The 17,891-nt window shown below is 45.9% G+C and overlaps 1 protein-coding gene across 1 annotated transcript; it reads right to left on the bottom strand.

Annotated features, from left to right (window-relative positions):
• Positions 1-859: 859 nt before the first annotated feature.
• Positions 860-6,692, bottom strand: atp5pb (ATP synthase peripheral stalk-membrane subunit b). Its single transcript, XM_080015474.1, has 7 exons — positions 6,569-6,692; positions 5,932-5,968; positions 4,568-4,713; positions 3,846-4,009; positions 3,471-3,596; positions 1,206-1,385; positions 860-1,117 (listed from the first exon to the last, which is right to left on the bottom strand). The coding sequence occupies exons 1-7, from the start codon at positions 6,594-6,596 to the stop codon at positions 1,040-1,042; spliced, it is 759 nt and encodes a 252-aa protein (XP_079871600.1). The 5' UTR covers positions 6,597-6,692; the 3' UTR covers positions 860-1,039.
• Positions 6,693-17,891: the final 11,199 nt, after the last annotated feature.

Here is a 17,891-nt window from a genome sequence, read left to right as displayed (position 1 = left end):
GATATGACCGACAAAAAGCAGCAATACAGTACTAAGAATAAGAGTATAATAATAATAATAATATATAATACCTTAAACAAATGAAAGAGAACATAAAAGGATACCTTATTATATTGATGGAAATGTCGGATGTCATTATTTGCCTAAATTAATACAAATCGTATAATCAACAGCATTCATTAAGAGTAAGACAATGTAATCACATCCATTGAAAGCTTGCCAAGCACAGGCTGGACGTCAACACTGCTGCCAAATTAGATTTTTTTTGAATACATTTTAATTTCCTAAACCAGTCATATGACAGCCACTCCTAAGGCGGAAGGCAAGTTTTACTCCACTAGTCTATATTAGTGACAAATTGGCATTCGTCTTTCATAAAGACAACTTTACCTGTCGACCACAGCGTTCCTCTAGTGACCCCGTCCCATTATTTCCCCTATTTTAAAACCATTTCTTGTGAAGCAAAGAAAAAGAAAAGAAGGTGTCCATTCCTTTTATGAAGGAACAGTTGGCTCCCTTGACTTCCTGCTTCAAGGCACCGGGGTCAAAGTACAGGTCCGTGACGGTGACGGCTCAGGTGGGCAGGACCAGTGTCTCTTATTACGCCATGAAAGAAAAATGAACAGGTCTGCTGGTGAGCGGGATCAAAGGTTTACTTCAGGGAAAGACTTGTAGTATCGTCCACAAGATCAGAGGTCTTAGATCACCGGCTTCACAAGACGGCGTTACGCAACGCGGGCAAACATCCTGTAGTGATGCTTTTGGCCGTTTCTTACATGAAATACCTCAAGCAACATCTCAAAGAAACGCTGAGATGAGGACTAAACGTGTCGGTTTGAAAGCACGACAAGATGGAGGGTCAGTGAATAAGTAAATTGTTTATTTCACCATCGGCTGACGTGTATATACACACATTCCTATGACAGTGACAGAGACCATATCAGACAGGAAATAATTTTATTCTGTAAAAGGAAATGTGACGTCTCATCAGAGGGCATGTTTGAGGTTCTGGAACGCCCTCTCTAAACACGGGAGGGTTTTACACCCTGGCCTTGGCCTGGGCATTCTTGGCCAGAGCCCTCAGATCTGTGATGCACTTGGCGATGCTCTCCTTCTCCTGAAAGACAAAAATGGACACGAGGTCAGCGCCCTTTTGTCTTTGTCACCGTTGTTTTGATTGTCTCGATTGGAACAACAACACTGACCTGCTGAGGGGTGATGCTGCCGACGACGCTCTTCTCCACCCAGTTGACCATGTGCTCCTGCTCCATCTGGCGGTGGAGGTTCTGCAGGGCGATCTGGTAGTCCAGGCGCTTCTTCACGTCGTTGGTCACCATATGTAGCCTCTCCCTGTGGTTGGTCTCCAGCAGCATGGACACGTTGTTCTGCGGATTGTGGTCGGGCATAGTCAGAATTTTATTAGTTATCGCTGAACAGCGTTAAATAAAAATACTCTCCCCCCCCCCCCACTAATTATGAGTTGTGTGACCCTTGGCTGAAATTGTTCATTTTACTTGTGGTTGCAGATTTTTCAGATTTCTCTTCCCACCCGTCACCAAATAACATCGGCCAGGGAGGAACACTCAGTTGGTCGACAGGTAGCTTATAGATTCTAGTGAAAGTGATAGTGATTGTGGAATATGGAACAATACTCAGTACCCAGCCCTGTGCAAGCCTTTGTGCTGGGAGGCTCACACCGCTGGCGTACATGCACTGCAGAGCATTTTGAACGGGGCTCGGCTTCATCCGGCTGCGAGGGGCGGAGCGACAGGATGACAGCTTCACGGCCACAGGGAAAGCTGAGCAGGTTTCAACGATAGCCAATAGGAAGGAAGAGACGCTCTCAATGGAGCTGATCCTTGGAAAATGGTCGCCCTAACACATGATTAGGCTTATTTATTTATTTTTATTTTTAATGAAAAACATCCCTTAAACTATCGATAAAATAAGGAACATGTCATTTTATGTTTCTCGAATAAGGAAAATTCTTTATTTTAAGGGACGGATGGGCAAGATTACTCACGTAATGTCTTTTCAGAGGAAAATTATTTTGCTAAGTAAACAGCTACACCATTACATTTTTTTTTTTAACTACACAGGACACCATCTGTCTATACAATTACATTAAATACGGAAAAGGAGAGAGGTTTGAAATGTTTGGACAGCCAGTGGATTTTGAGCCGACACGCCCACAAATGCCAGGTGCACAGAAGCCCCTTCGTCCTGCGGTCACAGAGCTGCTTGGCTTCATGCTTCAGCTCAGTCGCAGGCGCCGTGACCCTAGCAGAAGTACACCGTCCGCAAAGTCCTCACTCACCAAGTCACTTGATGACATCTAGTGGCTAAAATCATTTCTACCCATTTTCAGACGTCATTCCAAGAGCTCGCTTCATTCATGTCTTGAGGTGTGAAAATCACAAGCTGCGGCAATCACCTGGAGGGCCTCGGGTAGCCCAGAGTGAGGTAACTAAAACCTACACTTACAGTTGTGGTCAAAGGTTGACATACACTTGTAAAGAACATGTATTTCATGACAGTCTTGAGTTTCCAATATTTTCTTATCTTTCTGCGATGGAATGATTGGAGCACATACTCGCAAAAAACATTCATGAACTTTGGTTCTTTTGTGAATTTATTATGGGTCTTCTGAAAATGTGGCCAAATCTGCTGGGTCAAAAATAAACATACAGCAACTTGAATTCGATCGATTTTGGTGATGCAGAAAGTTGTGTCAATCAATTTTGCTCCAGAAATACTAAAAATACTAAAATGTACGCAATCGACACAAGGCCCTCACGCAGGCGACCGCGCCACAATCGTGATTCTGGGTTCTATAATTATATAATATAATTAATTGTCTGTGCTGTATTAAATATACATTAAGGCTAAATGAAACTTACCTTAACTTACCTCCAGCACTTACCTCACAGAGTGGAAGTCCTGGCCATTAAAAAAGTGGGAAAGTAATGGCTAAATCAGGCTAGAATTAAGGTTTTAGAATGGCCTTCCCAAGGTCCTGACTTAAACCCCGTCGAGAACACGTGGACCGGGCTGAAGAACCAAGTCCACGTCAGAAGGTCAATGAGTTTAGTTGAACTGCACAAATTCTGTCAAGAGGAGTGGTCAAAGATTCAACCAGAAGCTTGTGGATGGCCACCAATAGCGCCTAATTGAGGTGAAAATAGCCAAGGGACGTATCACCAAATATTAGCATTGCTGTATGTATATTTCTGACCCAGCAGATTTTGTCACATTTACAGGAGACCCGTAATAAATTCATAAAAGATCCAAAATGCATTAATGTTCTTTTGCAACAAAGAAGTATGTGCTCCGAAAAATAAGAGTGGGAGAAATTATTGGAAACTCAAGACTGTCATGAAATACATGTTCTTTACAAGTGTACATCAACTTTTCCACAACTGTATAACAACTGATGTGAGACAAGGACAGAGAAGGTCAACGTCGTTTACCCTCTTGGCGTCGAACAGCATCGTTCTTCCCTCCGCTCTCCACTGCTCCTTCTTCTCGCCCTCGATGGCCTGAACCAGAGTCTTTGTTGCAAAGTCCTTCACTTCTTGAACTTTCGCCACTTTCTCCTGCAAAGACCGGGCACACGCACGCACGCACGCACGCACGCACACACACACAGTTAGAGATCGACCATGCGACGTGCACTCAACTTTTATAAACATTAAAATCGGTTGTAAGACGCACAGAGGACCCGAGCTAAGAATCCAACACACTAACCCAAGACAAATGACGGTGATCCAAAAATGTCAATGTCTCCTTCTCCCCTAAACCCGTTGACACCAGTAATGGATTAACCGGATGAAACCAGGAGTTACCTCGTTCAGTTTGTCAGCAAAAGCAGCAACGCTGGGCCCAAACTTCTTGATACCGTAGATAATCACTGCAGTAATGGAGGCGGCGGACAACGTCTCATGGTTGATGACGTAAATCTCCTTGGAGAGCATGTAGACGAGAAGGCCAGTGCCCAGCATGTACGGGCCTAGCGGGGTGGGAGGAACACAAAATCAATCGTATTCCCTTAATCATGTGCTTTTTGGTATGTTGTGTATTTCATGTATGGTGTATTTGTTTTGATGAACTTGTATACCTTGCTGTCTGCGTGTTATATAATACCAAAAATTAAAACCCAGTCTGTGCATAATATCTACCTATCCATCTACCCCCCTCCAGGCCAGCCCTGTGGGGCCGCACGGCATTTTTCTATTTCTGCGTGAGGTGTATTCCCCCCCCCCCCCCCCCCCAACAGCGAGTCTTTTCAATAGAAACACAAGATAAAACTACATAGAGAGGTTCTTGTAAAGAGTGCAATCAATCAAGGAGTCCAGTCGGCCGTGTCCCAAAGAGAGAGAAATTACGCATTACGCATGGTTTTGTTCCGTACGCACTTGTTTCATTCCATTAGGGCAGGTAAAATAAAATAAAAGCACACTGTTCTGGCACGCCAATTGTGGGCACGCGCATCATCGGTACCATTGGAGAGGGAGACAGATGTGAAAAATGTGCCTCGATCACTCCCTCTCCGCAGTGGTGTGCTGACCTGTGACTCCAGTCTTGGGGTACAGGAGCTGGAACAGCTCCTCCGGGATGATGCCATGGCGAACCTTCCCTCCCTTCTCTGGCAGAGGGGGAACTGGGGCCAGACTCTGGGATGTTGTGTGGAGGGAATGGGAGGCCTGGACCAGACTGCAGAGAAAATAAGACCTTGAGTTCAGTATGGCGGCGTCAACTTGTTCGTACAAGAACAGGTGTCTCCTACAGAGCGTGCCTGAAGAAGCAATGGTGTACAAAACACTTTGCTCCCTTTCTTATTGTCTTATATTAAAACAGAAGGTTATACATTTATAATCTTGGTTAGATTTAAATGTGCTAATAAATTAAAGTCGTTTTTGTTATTAGGGGTCCAAATGGACACGAATGATAGATAGTTTTATTCGGGGCCGTCTAAACACACTGTGGTCCAAATTTGATCCACACGGCCCATATTTGTAGATGTTAGCTGTTTTTGTCTCCGGTTAGCACTACCAAAAGGTCACGTAAGAACACTACAGACTATTGATTGGTCATCACAGAGAATCATCACTGGTCACGTATTACACTGCTGACTACTGATTGGTCAGAGAATAGTCACTGCATTGTCATTGCGCGATCATTCAGAAACCTGCCATTTGTAAAAAGCCATGATACTCGACGGCCGTTATTTTTTCCTAGTCACTGGAATACTCGATTGTGCTTTAACTAAAATTAAGACAAACTCTGACTGACTGTACATCCACAGAAGCACAGAGATACAGATCCGGGAGTGACAACCGCATTTAAATATCACAAAAGAAGAGGGAGAAGCAGCGCACTCCGGATTACCCGTAACTCATGAGGTAGGTGCCATGTTTGGAACGTGGGTAATGTAGCATAACCTTTATTACTTATAACCTTTATATAGTTTAAAGTAATTAGGTTAAAGTACTATCAGTTGACAAGTGCCATGTTTAATTGAACCGAATTCTCTTTAAACAAAACCCATCACATTGATAAACGCGTTTTATATAACCGTTTTAGCCTTATCCTCCTGACCCCATTCATTGCTGCCTGCAGCTATATTTATTAATATTATCGGTCATTTTCAGTACAACTGGTGTGCGTTGGATGATTCAAGTTTCTGCCATAGGATTTACTTTAAAATTTGCACAGAAAACAACTAAGGGCATAGTTAAAATATCAAAGCACCTTCCATTTTAACCATATTAAATTTAAATAAAAGTTGAAATTGTGTAACAGTTTACATTCAATTTAGTTATGCTGAATAAATACAACAGTGTAAAATGATGAATCAATCCACAAACATGCATTAACATTGTCAAATGCCAACCAAAACAAAAATAAAACTACCGAAAGGGAAAGACATACCCAGCTCCAAGTGGACCACTGCCTTTTAGGGCATTGGCTGGAAAGGAAAGCAACGTGTTTACAATGACTTCTTCAGAGGAAAATTGTGACAATACAAAGTTTATACAGAAAAAGAATGGCTATCTAGCAGAGGTCTGCTGAAGGACTGGCAGACTCTGAACCCGAAGACAATATAACATGAATAGAACATGTATTCACACCTTTGTTAAGACACGAATGCACTTTGCAAAATAAACATCAATCTGACGTGGGAGCTGTCAGAGAGGCTTGAACTTGACATCTGCAGGCATTCAAGGCTAACCGGTAGCTAGAGATGCTAAGGCTGGACAGAGAGACCTGCATACTGTGTTAGCCTTTGCTAAATAAGGCGGGTTATGTCGGCAGTGTTGTTTTCCTCCAACAACAAATGAGCAACTAGAAACTATTTCTCAGTATATGCAGTGAGACGAGGCATTGAGTTTACTGCTGCCACCTAGTGAGCCCATGCTAATGGGCTAGCATGTCACCCATTCACTGTGGCCTTCACTTTACCCTTCAGCTGCAGCCCCGGTTATATTCCGGATTTCCTCCCTAACAATCCATCCGTGTCCAAACGACATGGTTCCTGAACGCTCGCTCGACAAATGCCACTACCTACCTGAGAGAAAAACGAGCCTGGACAGCATGTTGGGAGGTCGGACGCTGGGCACCTCACTTCGGCCTTCTGTGCCCTTCTGCGACGAGCCGCAAGGATGGCGGATGGACAGGAAGTCTCGCCGAAACCTCGCGAGATTATACAATTCACACGCGTGTGTGTGTGTGTGTGTGTCAAAGGAAAGCGTCGCTAGGGGTCGCTGTTTAGGCGGCCAGCGTGTAGTAATATCAGCGTGCGCTCAGTAATATTTGTGTGTTGTACATACTTACTTAAGTTATGCTCGGTATATTCGTTGAAGTTGTCAATTACTAAATGATATTTTTCATTTATATAGTCGATAACAAGAATATATACACGATATTCTTATTTTCCGTATTCACTGCATGAATGAATTGTGTCACAATTAACCAATAATAAAATGAATACAAATGGAAATGAATAAATGAATAAAGATGAATAAATAGTACAATCCACAAATCTGTATCATGATTTCTGCTAAAAAAAAACACGCACATAAATGTCGGCAAATAAACCAGATGTTTCTTGCGTTTGGCAAATAAATGTTGCCTCGTTGCTACGCGACTAATTATGTTTTCACGTCTTTTAAAACTTACAACTTGTTTCCTCCTTTCCCGACAAAACCTTGCGATAAGACACGTGAACACCGATTCAAACGCCTGGTTCCGTGGATCTGTTCGCGTTGTGACACATGTCCCGCTGGAGGAGCGGGTTCACGGAGTGGATCTGGAGCGGCGTGGACTGTTGCCGATAAACGACCAACAACAGGACAGAACTACTCGTAGTAGTAGTAGTAGTAGTAGTAGTAGTAGTAGTAGTAGTAGTAGTACTACTACTGAGAGGATAAGCTCCACAATGATGAGAAATGCCGCCAGGTTGGTCTGCAAACTTCAACTTGGAACCCGCTATAGTTACAGTCCACTCCGCTCCAGCTTCCACTCCCACAGATTTGTTGTGGATGGAGAAATATATTTGTTTCTGGATTTTCTTGCACATTTTTAAATAATAATTATATATATATATATATATATATATATACATATATATATATACATATATATTTTTTAAAATATTAATATAGATTTGTAGATTGTAGTGTTTATTCGTATTTTTCGTATCCTATTACATATATTTGTGAATTCGTTCCATATTATGTATATATGTATTCCCGTATTATGTTCCTTACTGAGCTGCTGATGAGAGAATAGCACTCATGATCATGTCTTTTCTTATCTTACCTTATCTTACATACATACACACATACATACATACATACATACATACACACACACACACGAACACACACACACACACACACACACACACACACACACACACACACAGACACACACACACCCACACACACACACACACACATACATACATACATGCATTCATACATACGTATATAGATACATACATGACATATATTAGATATCATACCAGGCAAACACTGACAGACACATGCTCCAGCTCCTTCAACAGTACGACTGCTGCTGTTGTAAAGTCCTCTATACCTTGACTAGATTATTTATTATTCCAATAAGAAAGGGCTGGGTGACCAATATCTTCCAACTTGGCATGGCATCTCCCCGAGCATCCTTAGTAGTTTTAGCTGTATGTCACCATGACGTCACTTCTGTGTGTCGGCCAACAATAGTCAATTGTTACGGCGGTGCGGCCATTATCCCCGCACCTACAGCACGCCAATGGGACACGACGTCCTAATTTCTCACGATATTTCCTCCGCCTGAGCCGATGACACACACATACGCACACACGGCGGCCCCTGACAGCGTCTGTAGGCGTGCACACGGGACTAATGAACACACGCCCGGAACCGCATCCTGACATTGTGTTCTTGTGTGCTATTCAAAGCTTTGGGTGTACTTAGGATTATGGGCACAGCGGGCGCCGGTTTCCGCATGAAACAACATGGCAGACGTGCACGCGCCGCACTGGGGACGCCTTGTAAAGGCCCCTCGCTCTCTGCAAGGTTCTCTGCATCTTCTCCCTGACGAAACAACAACGGGGCCGAGGGAGAAATGGTTCCGCTCTAAGAACCCCGCTCGGTGCCCTCTGTGCGAGCCGCCCCCGTGGGATCCAGCTCAGGCTTCAGCGTCACGGCCGAGTCCATTTACCGATCGGTCGACTCTGGTCGTCTTTATTTATAGTCCCCGACAGCATTAACGACCCTCTCGACGGGTGCGACTCAAGGCTCCGGCGAGTCGTTCAGACATGATGTGCGTTGCAGCTGTGCAGGCAACAAGGTTTTGTTTGTTTCTCCTCCAGAGGCTTCCGTCAAGTCAGCAAATTTTAGCAGCTGCTCACTGTCGAAAAAGCCATCCGGAGAGCCCTGCCCACGATGAAGAGAAAAAGAGAACACGTCAGAACACCAGTCAGCAAGCAAGGCGAAGGGCTGCGAAGCAACTGGGAAATCCGAGGTTTCGATCGGAAAACACGGGATAGAACTCTGCACGACGGGACTTCTTTTGAAATTGATGATCCGCCGACCTTCGGTGTCCTTGTGTTACTAACCAGTCGCCGCCACATCATTCCTTTTGATAACGAAGCCTGTGATGACTCGCTCAGCGTTGACGGGGAATCCCAACCCGTGTCTCTCCCTAGATGATTAAAAAAACAACATCACACCGCGCTCTTCACGTGTAGTGAAGTGCAGCTCCAACGTTCAGGGGTTAAAAAGGCCGGTGATTAAGACTGGTGGTGAGGAATCCAATTTGAGTGTAGAGGATACAGTTATACCGTTATCCCTTATTATACGGTCTGCTAACTAGTCCTGTGCACAAATCGGCGACAGAAGGAGGCTTTATCTGTCTGTTTTTCAAGATTTCCCACTAAAACCCGTCCTCTGGCACAACTTCACACATCGACAAGGTTCGTGGAAGAAAGGGGAAGACTTTGGTCGTCTTTGTTTATAGTCGCCGACAGTATCAAAGACAACGGGTTCAACTTGAGGCTCCGGCCAGCCTTTCAGGCACGATGTGAGTTGCAGCTGAAAAGAAAAGATTCCAGCCACAGCACATTTGTTGAAAGCAGAGCAGTTGATTTGTTAAAAAACAACACATTTCGGTACATTTACAGCCCCTCGTTCCTTACCCATAAATAACCCAGGACAGCGGCAGGATCATAAATATGATATTATTTCAGACACTCATTTGGTACAAAAGTTCAAAATGACTGTATGAGCACTGACAGTGTACGCAGCCGAACTACGAACCTGAATGACGTTCCTCTGGGCCAAAATAACAACAGGCATCAAACATTTTTCACGTTATACATATTTTTTTTATCATTTTTCTTTTTAATGTAGTTCAAGTTCAAGCAATCATTTCAAATCATTTTGTTTTTTTCAGTTCTGCCTTTTCCAAGGTCGTATTTGTACTTTTGGTTTCTGTTTTTTTTTTATCTACCACCACACATATACTCCTGAATTATCTTTTGAGTTCAGTTAGCAAAATACACCCTTTGAGAATCTGGGCTGTAGAGATAAACTGTTATCACTGGACATGACTTGACATAATACATATGAACTTATTTCATTTTATTTATTTATTATTTTTTAACCCTTGCTGTCAGCATGCAGTGCATACAACACAGAGTATTTGTGTCAAGTTCAACTTCTCAACCTGCAATGCAACTCTTTATTATTTCTTAAATCATCAAGACTCCTGCAAGAGCACAGTTTTTGGTTCTACAGAGCCACCACCAACCACCCTCTTTGGAGAACTAGTTACCATGTTTGGGTCCATAAACAACTGATCACTGCTCCAAGAGGGGGTGATTCACCACGGGTAAGATAATTAAACATAGAACCAAACAACATTTACCCAAAAACATAAACATTGGACGACAACATGGATTGAAAAACAGAGTTAATCAGGTCCAGGAAAACTAGAACTACAATTGTGCACGTGGCCTCTTCATAGTTATGGCAGTAAATTAATGAGCCTCTTGAGTCTTGAATCTTGAAATGAGGGAGGAAAGGAGAGGGTTGCAACCAGGAGGGTGCTGGGGTGCATTTAAAGCAGGTGTGATTGTGTGTGTGATGGGACCGCCTGTATGTGTGTGTGTGTGTGTGTGTGTGTGTGTGTGTGTGTGTGTGTGTGTGTGTGTGTGTGTGTGTGTGTGCCCCACTGCAGCCGACCAGACGCCCCACCCGGCCGAGGGCGCCTAGGGCCCATCCACATAACAGAGTGTGCTCAGCACCTGGATGTAAGCCCTGGATGTCCCCCACACCCCAACCCACACCCACAACAGCTAGCAGCCCCCCCAGGTCGCAGTACACCTCAAGCCAACAGGCGCAAACTGCCAGGACTCCAGCCCAGCCGGCGGGGGCCCACCCGGCCACCCCCTGGCCAACCACGCCCCCCACACCGACCCGCCAGCGACCCGCCACCCCGGTAAACCCCAGTGCTCAATGTGTGCTGTTGGCAATTGCAGTTGAAATTGAGTGGTGTGGGGGTGTGAGTCCTTCAGGCAAGTTGAACCCAAATCACTCGCGCCCCTCCTGCCCCGCAGACCCTGGTCGGGTGGAGTGTTGTTCGGAGTAGGATTGGTGTGCGAGCCTATGTGTTCAAAGCTCAAATGACTGGGATTAAAATCTCGGGACGGACGAGAAGCACGCTGGGGCAGGAGCGTGACAGGCAAGATGGCAGCCGCCCCATCGACGCAGGGGCGCAGCGGGCAGGGGAGCGACCGCGCAGACCCCCCCCCCGCCTTCCGGACCCGGCCGCGCCCTAGCACGCCCGCCTCCTGTACCCGGTGGCACCCCACCTGCAGCGACGAGCCACGGGCGCGGAGCAGCCCGCCATGTTGGGCAGCTCTCCGCCCCCATCAGGCCTCCGGTCAGGCCCCCGGCCGCCGAGCATGCGGACCACAGAACAGAGGGCGGCAGACGTATCAACTTATATTGTTCAGCTTAAATTATTGTTTTGGCTGAAAGATAATAAAAAAAAAAAAAAACAAGGATGGAGGAAGAGATCCAGAGCTGAGGTCCTAAATAATTGAGGCCTCGCAGATCCTCGTCTCTGTTGGGCGTGATCAACGTCCTGTTTCTGAGATAGAATAACATTTTATCTGCTATGACCCCAGACGTGCAGGGAGGATCAACTGTAGATTGTGCACACACACATTTCATATGGACACACATACACACACACACACACACACACACACACACACACTTAGATACAGTATTTATCTCGACAACAAATCATATTCATATTCACACGTTGCTACACAAAATAAACACACCAACATGGCTTCTCCTCTCTCATTAACAAAACGCACACACACACACACACACACACACACACACACCCTGTCACTCAAACCCCCCCCCCCCCCCCCCCAGCTGTCTGAGCTTCTCAAAGCCTGAGGGACTGACATTTCGCTCATGACATCACAAGCTCATCCTGCTTGCATTCCCCTCACACACACGCACACACACGCACACACACACACACACACACACACACACACACACACAATCCATCTCTATACCGTGCAATTGGTACGGACCTTCTCAATCTGGGTAAAATAGTCTATCTTACCCCCCAAAAAAAACAATTTCTCAAAAAACCGGAGTATGCCTTTGCAGTCATCAATCACACCTTATTGAATTTTTTTTGTTGATGCTTTGTTGAAGTGAATTATGTCTCACAGAGTCAGTATATGTGATCTCAACAAGGATATTACCGCTGCCAAAGTTTGGATTAACCCAAAATATATCTAATAATGACCTTAATGATATGAGGCTTTATTTGAACAGCTTTGAGGCGTTGTCATGTGTCCAGAATCTCACCAGTGAATTTAATTTCCTCCTGACTCAGAGCGGTTGTGTTATGACACAGTTTGTCTGCTTTCCAAAGTGGTGAGTAGGGCAGACACAAATATGTGCCAAAACCGAAGTTTAGCCAGATCCGCACGACAGTCTGGTATCGATTTACACACACACACACACACACACACACACACACACACACACACACACACACACACACACACACACACACACACACACACACACACACACACACACACACACACAGCCTGAAGACATCCACAGTTTAAACAATTATGGGACTTCAGCACATTAGCTATTTCCGCTGAGAGAATTATTATTATTATTATGCCGAGTAAGAGTTAACAGCACAAAAATCCCTTTTCAGACGATGCAGTTTTCCTCCGCGATAAACACGCGGCGTCACAACGACGTTTTCATTTGGAAGTGACTCAAGATGAAGGGAAAATAAATCCATCCACGAAGTTCTGGGGTTTTTGTTGCGAGGAAAAGTCTTTTCCGTCTGTTTGCTGCTGCTGCTGCTGCTGAGGCGATTCCTCTGATGTGTCTCCCTCTGACACGCACGCACACACACACACACACACACGCACGCACACACACACACACACACACACACACACACACACACACACACACACACACACACACACACACACGCACACACACACACACACACACACACACACACACACACACACACACACACACACACAGACATTCCGATACAGACACCCACAATGGCCCACAAATCACAAGAAAACACTGACTATGTATGGATGGGCCTATGCGTGAAAAAACCCCTCCATATTAAAGTGGTAATCCTCGAGATTACTTTATGAAAACAAAACCCATATTTAATATTCATCCAATGTTTTTATCTTTTGCCTGCACTGTTTATATAAGAAACAGCTATTCAATGTATTTGCGCTGTGCAGGTACTCCCTCTGTTCTGTACTCCCCACTCCCGCTGTTTCCATTGTTGGTGGCGGGGTTGGCCACGCGCAAGGGGTGAAAGGCCACCGTGGTGAAGCTGACAGAGCGGCGTGGCGTGGCTAGCTGTGGCCAGTAAACGGTCCATATGGATGAAAATTCACAAAAAAAAGAGAACAAAATGTCCCCGCCAGCTCTTGCGACCACCAAAACACCAAAACCCCCCAAAATAAATGAACCGATCAGATGAAGGCAAAAAACGCTATTCTGGGACCTGAAGTGCAATACCCCCAGCACAGACAATATTGTGGAATCGGCACTTTCATGTTTTAATTTGCAGCCAATTCACAATTTAAAAAGAAACAGTCGAAAAGCTGAGAGGGTTCACCCCCCCCCCCCACCCCCCCCAGGCAGACTGTCGGAACAGGACAGTCAGGACATGAGCGCGGTCTGAGCTCAACTTCATCCTAAGCGTTGACGTAGTCATCGGAGAGCGTCTGAGTATGCGGCCGCGTGCGTTGTTTGTTTGGCCACGCCCAGGAAGTGACCCCACCCAGGAAGTGACTCCACCCCTTAGCGATGTGCAGAATTTGCCGCCGCACCGCCTGTGGCACGGGGAGAGGGAGGGTCGGATGAGTGTGCGGGGCGTCCAGCAAACTACCTTCCTGTAGCGGCTCACAGGAGTCTCCATCCGACCCTCTGAAAAGGCTCCATTGTTCTCGGGGAGGGCGAGAAGCGTCGAGCTGCGGGAGGGAGGGCGCAAGGCCCGGCGGCACGGCCCGCGCCGGGGTGGTGCTGCCGGGGCGGCGCTGGGCGTCTGGGACGGTGCCTAAAACCACACGAAGGAGAGGGGGGCGAAACACAGAACATCTCTGTGCTGCCCTGGAGTCCTGCCTCGGCCTAACAGCTTCTCAGGGAAACACACACACACTCTCACACTCACGCACGCACGCGCGCGCACACTCACGCACACACAGGCACACGCAGGCACACACACGCACACACACACACACACACACACACACACACACACACACACACACACACACACACACAACACGATGTAAAAAACACACCTCGCTGTCAGAGGGCTTAACCGACCCAACGGTTTCCAGCCGTGTTTCTCCATATTTGGTGGTGTTTGTCTCCCATTTTGAAGCGGGGAGGTTTTTTTTTGGTTTTTTTTACGTTTCTTTTAAACAATAATAACGATAATATGCATCGGACGAACGAGCCAATCAGAAGCCAGCGCCTGGATGCTGGGTGATGACCAGTGGTGGAAGAAGTACTCAGATCTTTTCCTCTAAGTTAAGGTACAAATACCCTGAGACACAATGACTCTAGTGAATGTGAAGGTACCACATTGACATTTTGCTCTTCAAGGCACTTGGAGTATTTAAAGTAAAAGTACTGGTCATATCCGGGTCCCTGATACAACAGAGCTTATAATACTTCATAAAGTGCTACTTTTTTTTCTGCAGATGAGTACAAACAAAGGGAACGTGATTGTGTTCAAAAATGTAGAAGATTGAAAAAGTATATAGATATTTGCTTTGAATATAGCGGAGTAAAAGTCACAAGTCTCTCGAAACGGAATATTGCGCAGTATCTACAGATCCTCGAAAAGGGCACGGTGACAAACTGCTTGTACCGCGTTACTTTGCGTCGCCGTGAGCGACTTGGAAGACGATGGCGTTAGGAGACGAGGGTCACGGGGGTGTCTGACGGGCTCTCCCGACCCGTCTTGTGCCGACGAGACAAGACCGACGACTGCGGCGCTCAGGAATGCGTGCAGGCTGTGGAAAAGCGATGATGTCACCATGGTCCACGGTGAGGAAAGCAGACCTGGCGCCCAGGTGGAGAGCAGCACAGTACGAGTACCTTGCTACTGCACTTAAGTCAAATGTGCGAGTATCTCTTCATACCCTGTACTTTTTTTACTCTGCCACATTTTCTCAGTGCTGGTCTCTTACGCCTCGGTTCCCCTCGCTGCCCTCGCTGCGTCGTTGCCGCTCAGCCCGCAGTGCCCTGCGATGCCATTTGCGCCACCTCCCGCCCGGCGGAGTCCTCCGGCCGCGTATTCCGAAAAATCCCGGGTGGCGGAAAAAGGCGCAAGGCGGAGCGAGACCCCCTGTCGTCGGACGCCCCCGAGCTGGTGTGCGACGTCGAGGGGGCGACGACCGCTTTTGCGACGTCGGACTCAACCCCTGCAAAGTGCAATCTTTCGACGTTTTTAAGGCAGCGGCGGATAAAAGGGAAAGTTTTAATTCTTCCAGCCGGTGAACCAGGCGGAAGGTCTTGCGGGCGTTCCCCGGGCATCGTGTTTTTCGGAGAGATAGAAAATCGGGCAGAGCGGCAGGAGTTCTGCTGTACGTTCTGAACATTTTAAATGTGTCCAAGTGCATCTTAATTCCTTGCGGGATTCTGAAAGCAAAAGCCGCCATTTGGCGCCTTTCTAAAATGGCCAGGAGCAGCCGGATAAGTTGAAGAAAACCTTTCTTGAAGGACAATTTGATTTTTCCAGATTCGCGTTCCTTCATTGTTGTTGTTTTTTTTTTTATCTCTCAGCATTTTTTCAAAACCGAGGAAAATGTCCAACCGTGGAGTTAAATATTCCCGTTGAATACATGGGGGGAACGCAGTTCACCTGCCGAGACGCTGAACAGTAACAACAAGTATATCAGATCAGTATAATTTATTAGTGAAGGCCCAAGCCGGGTTACTCAGTCCTATTTTTTTTTAGTATAAAAAAAACCAAAACCTGAAGTATTGAAAACATATTTTAATCCGTTAACAGGAAGGTCGGATCATAATCTCGACCTTCATTTTGAAGAAAAACGACGAAACAGCGTTTTTTTTTGTTTTGGTTTTTTTAATACTGACGGGAGGGTGAACGTTTTTTCTTAACGTCAAGCTGTACTCGAAATCTCAAGTCAGTCCATTTGAGGATGGATGAAAGCAGCCGGACTGGAGCGGTGCTCTGCGGCCTGGCGACGTAGGAAAGGCGCCGAGTACCGTGCCGGGTCAGCGGGACTACCCAGGAATTCTGCAAGAAGGTCTCCCATTTGCGTAGAAAAAACACAATTGACCGTGGTTACTCGAAGGGAAATAGTCAACTCATTTGAGAAAACGATGAATGGAATGACAAAGGATTTGGGTAATGAAGTCACGATCAGAAGTGACGGAAGACAAAGAACGCACACAGCCACAGTCCAGCTCATTCCTGGTGGATTCAGCGCAGAGTACGGCCGAGCTCTTTGGTGTAAGATGAAGAGTTGTCGAACCTGCGAGCGAGGAATTCCCCGTTTTCGCCATTGAAAATGTCTCAGAATCTACAGCAATGAAATGACTTGATTGCTGGAAGGTCGAAGTCGAAAGTTGTCTTTGATATTGATGAAGTCAGTGGTATAAAAAAAAAAAAAAGATGAACCCATGCTATGCACGCCTTTACCTCAGCTGATAAATCTATTAATAACAAACTCCTATTTTCCTTCTTCCGGGAAGGCTGCGGTAGTGACCGCTGTATCCCGTCAAACGATGGGAGTATTCTTCCAATGGCTTCTAAACTTGTACAAAAGGTGGTTTGTGATCAGCTGGTCTCTCATTTAAATGAAGGTGTATTTACTCTTTTGTTGGTTTCCGAAAGCATCGCTTGACCGAAAGGGCAAATTGGCTTTTTCATTGTTTGTTGAACCAATCAAAAGTCATCTTGATTAAAGGGGGTGTTGTTGGGAGTCGTGTTTTTATTTTATTTTTATGATTTTTAAGAAGGCGTTGGACACGGTGAATCAAAATGCTTTGCCTTAAAAAAAAAAAAAATTCGAAAGGTTATTTATCCGTCGATGCCCTGGCCTGGATGGAAGAGGAGACAATGTACACGAGCGGGCCGTACGTGTTCCTCATCTGCTAGCTGTACCGCAGGGGTCCCCTCCAGGGTCTGTTTTAGGACCACTCTAATTTGGTATACATGTTAATGATCTCCTCCGAGTCGGCATCCAAATGTATGCTGACGACGCTGTGATTTTCCCACATGAGATCTAAAGAACGTGCTGCAGCCAAACTTAATGATGCTGCGATGAGCAACGGACGACCCCCCCCCCCCCCCCCAGTCTGTATGCTGACATCATAGCATTGTGATGGTAGTATGACATCAGGACTTAGCCAGAGATAAGATAGCCAGACAGAAACGTCTCAAGACTCGGATTTGAATCGATTCCATCAGCCTGGTGCTTGGGAAAGGGCAGTCTGTGAGTTCATTCATGGTGTTGGTGTATGCATACAGGGTAGGAGCTATGACAACGTATTAACAGAGCAACTACGTCAGCACAGAGATTGATTGTTAATCTTCATATTTCTGCACTGTTCCACAGTTTTACACGGCTTCTTAAAGACAGAAAAAGTGAGCTCCTGTCTCCGGGTACTTATTGGGAGAGTGTTTAGCCCACTGCATACGGCTACACGTGGTGAGGGCAGAAGAACAGATATAAATTACCCACCAACTACCTCTGGTGCAATTACTTTTCATTGTGCGCTGAAAAAAGCATTTGAAAGAAA

Source organism: Zeus faber, assembly GCF_960531495.2.
Source record: "Zeus faber genome assembly, chromosome: 15".
In the NCBI taxonomy this organism is placed as follows: Eukaryota; Metazoa; Chordata; class Actinopteri; order Zeiformes; family Zeidae; genus Zeus; species Zeus faber.
Note: the sequence above shows the minus strand (reverse complement) of the source record. Positions and strands in the feature narration are given on the sequence as shown.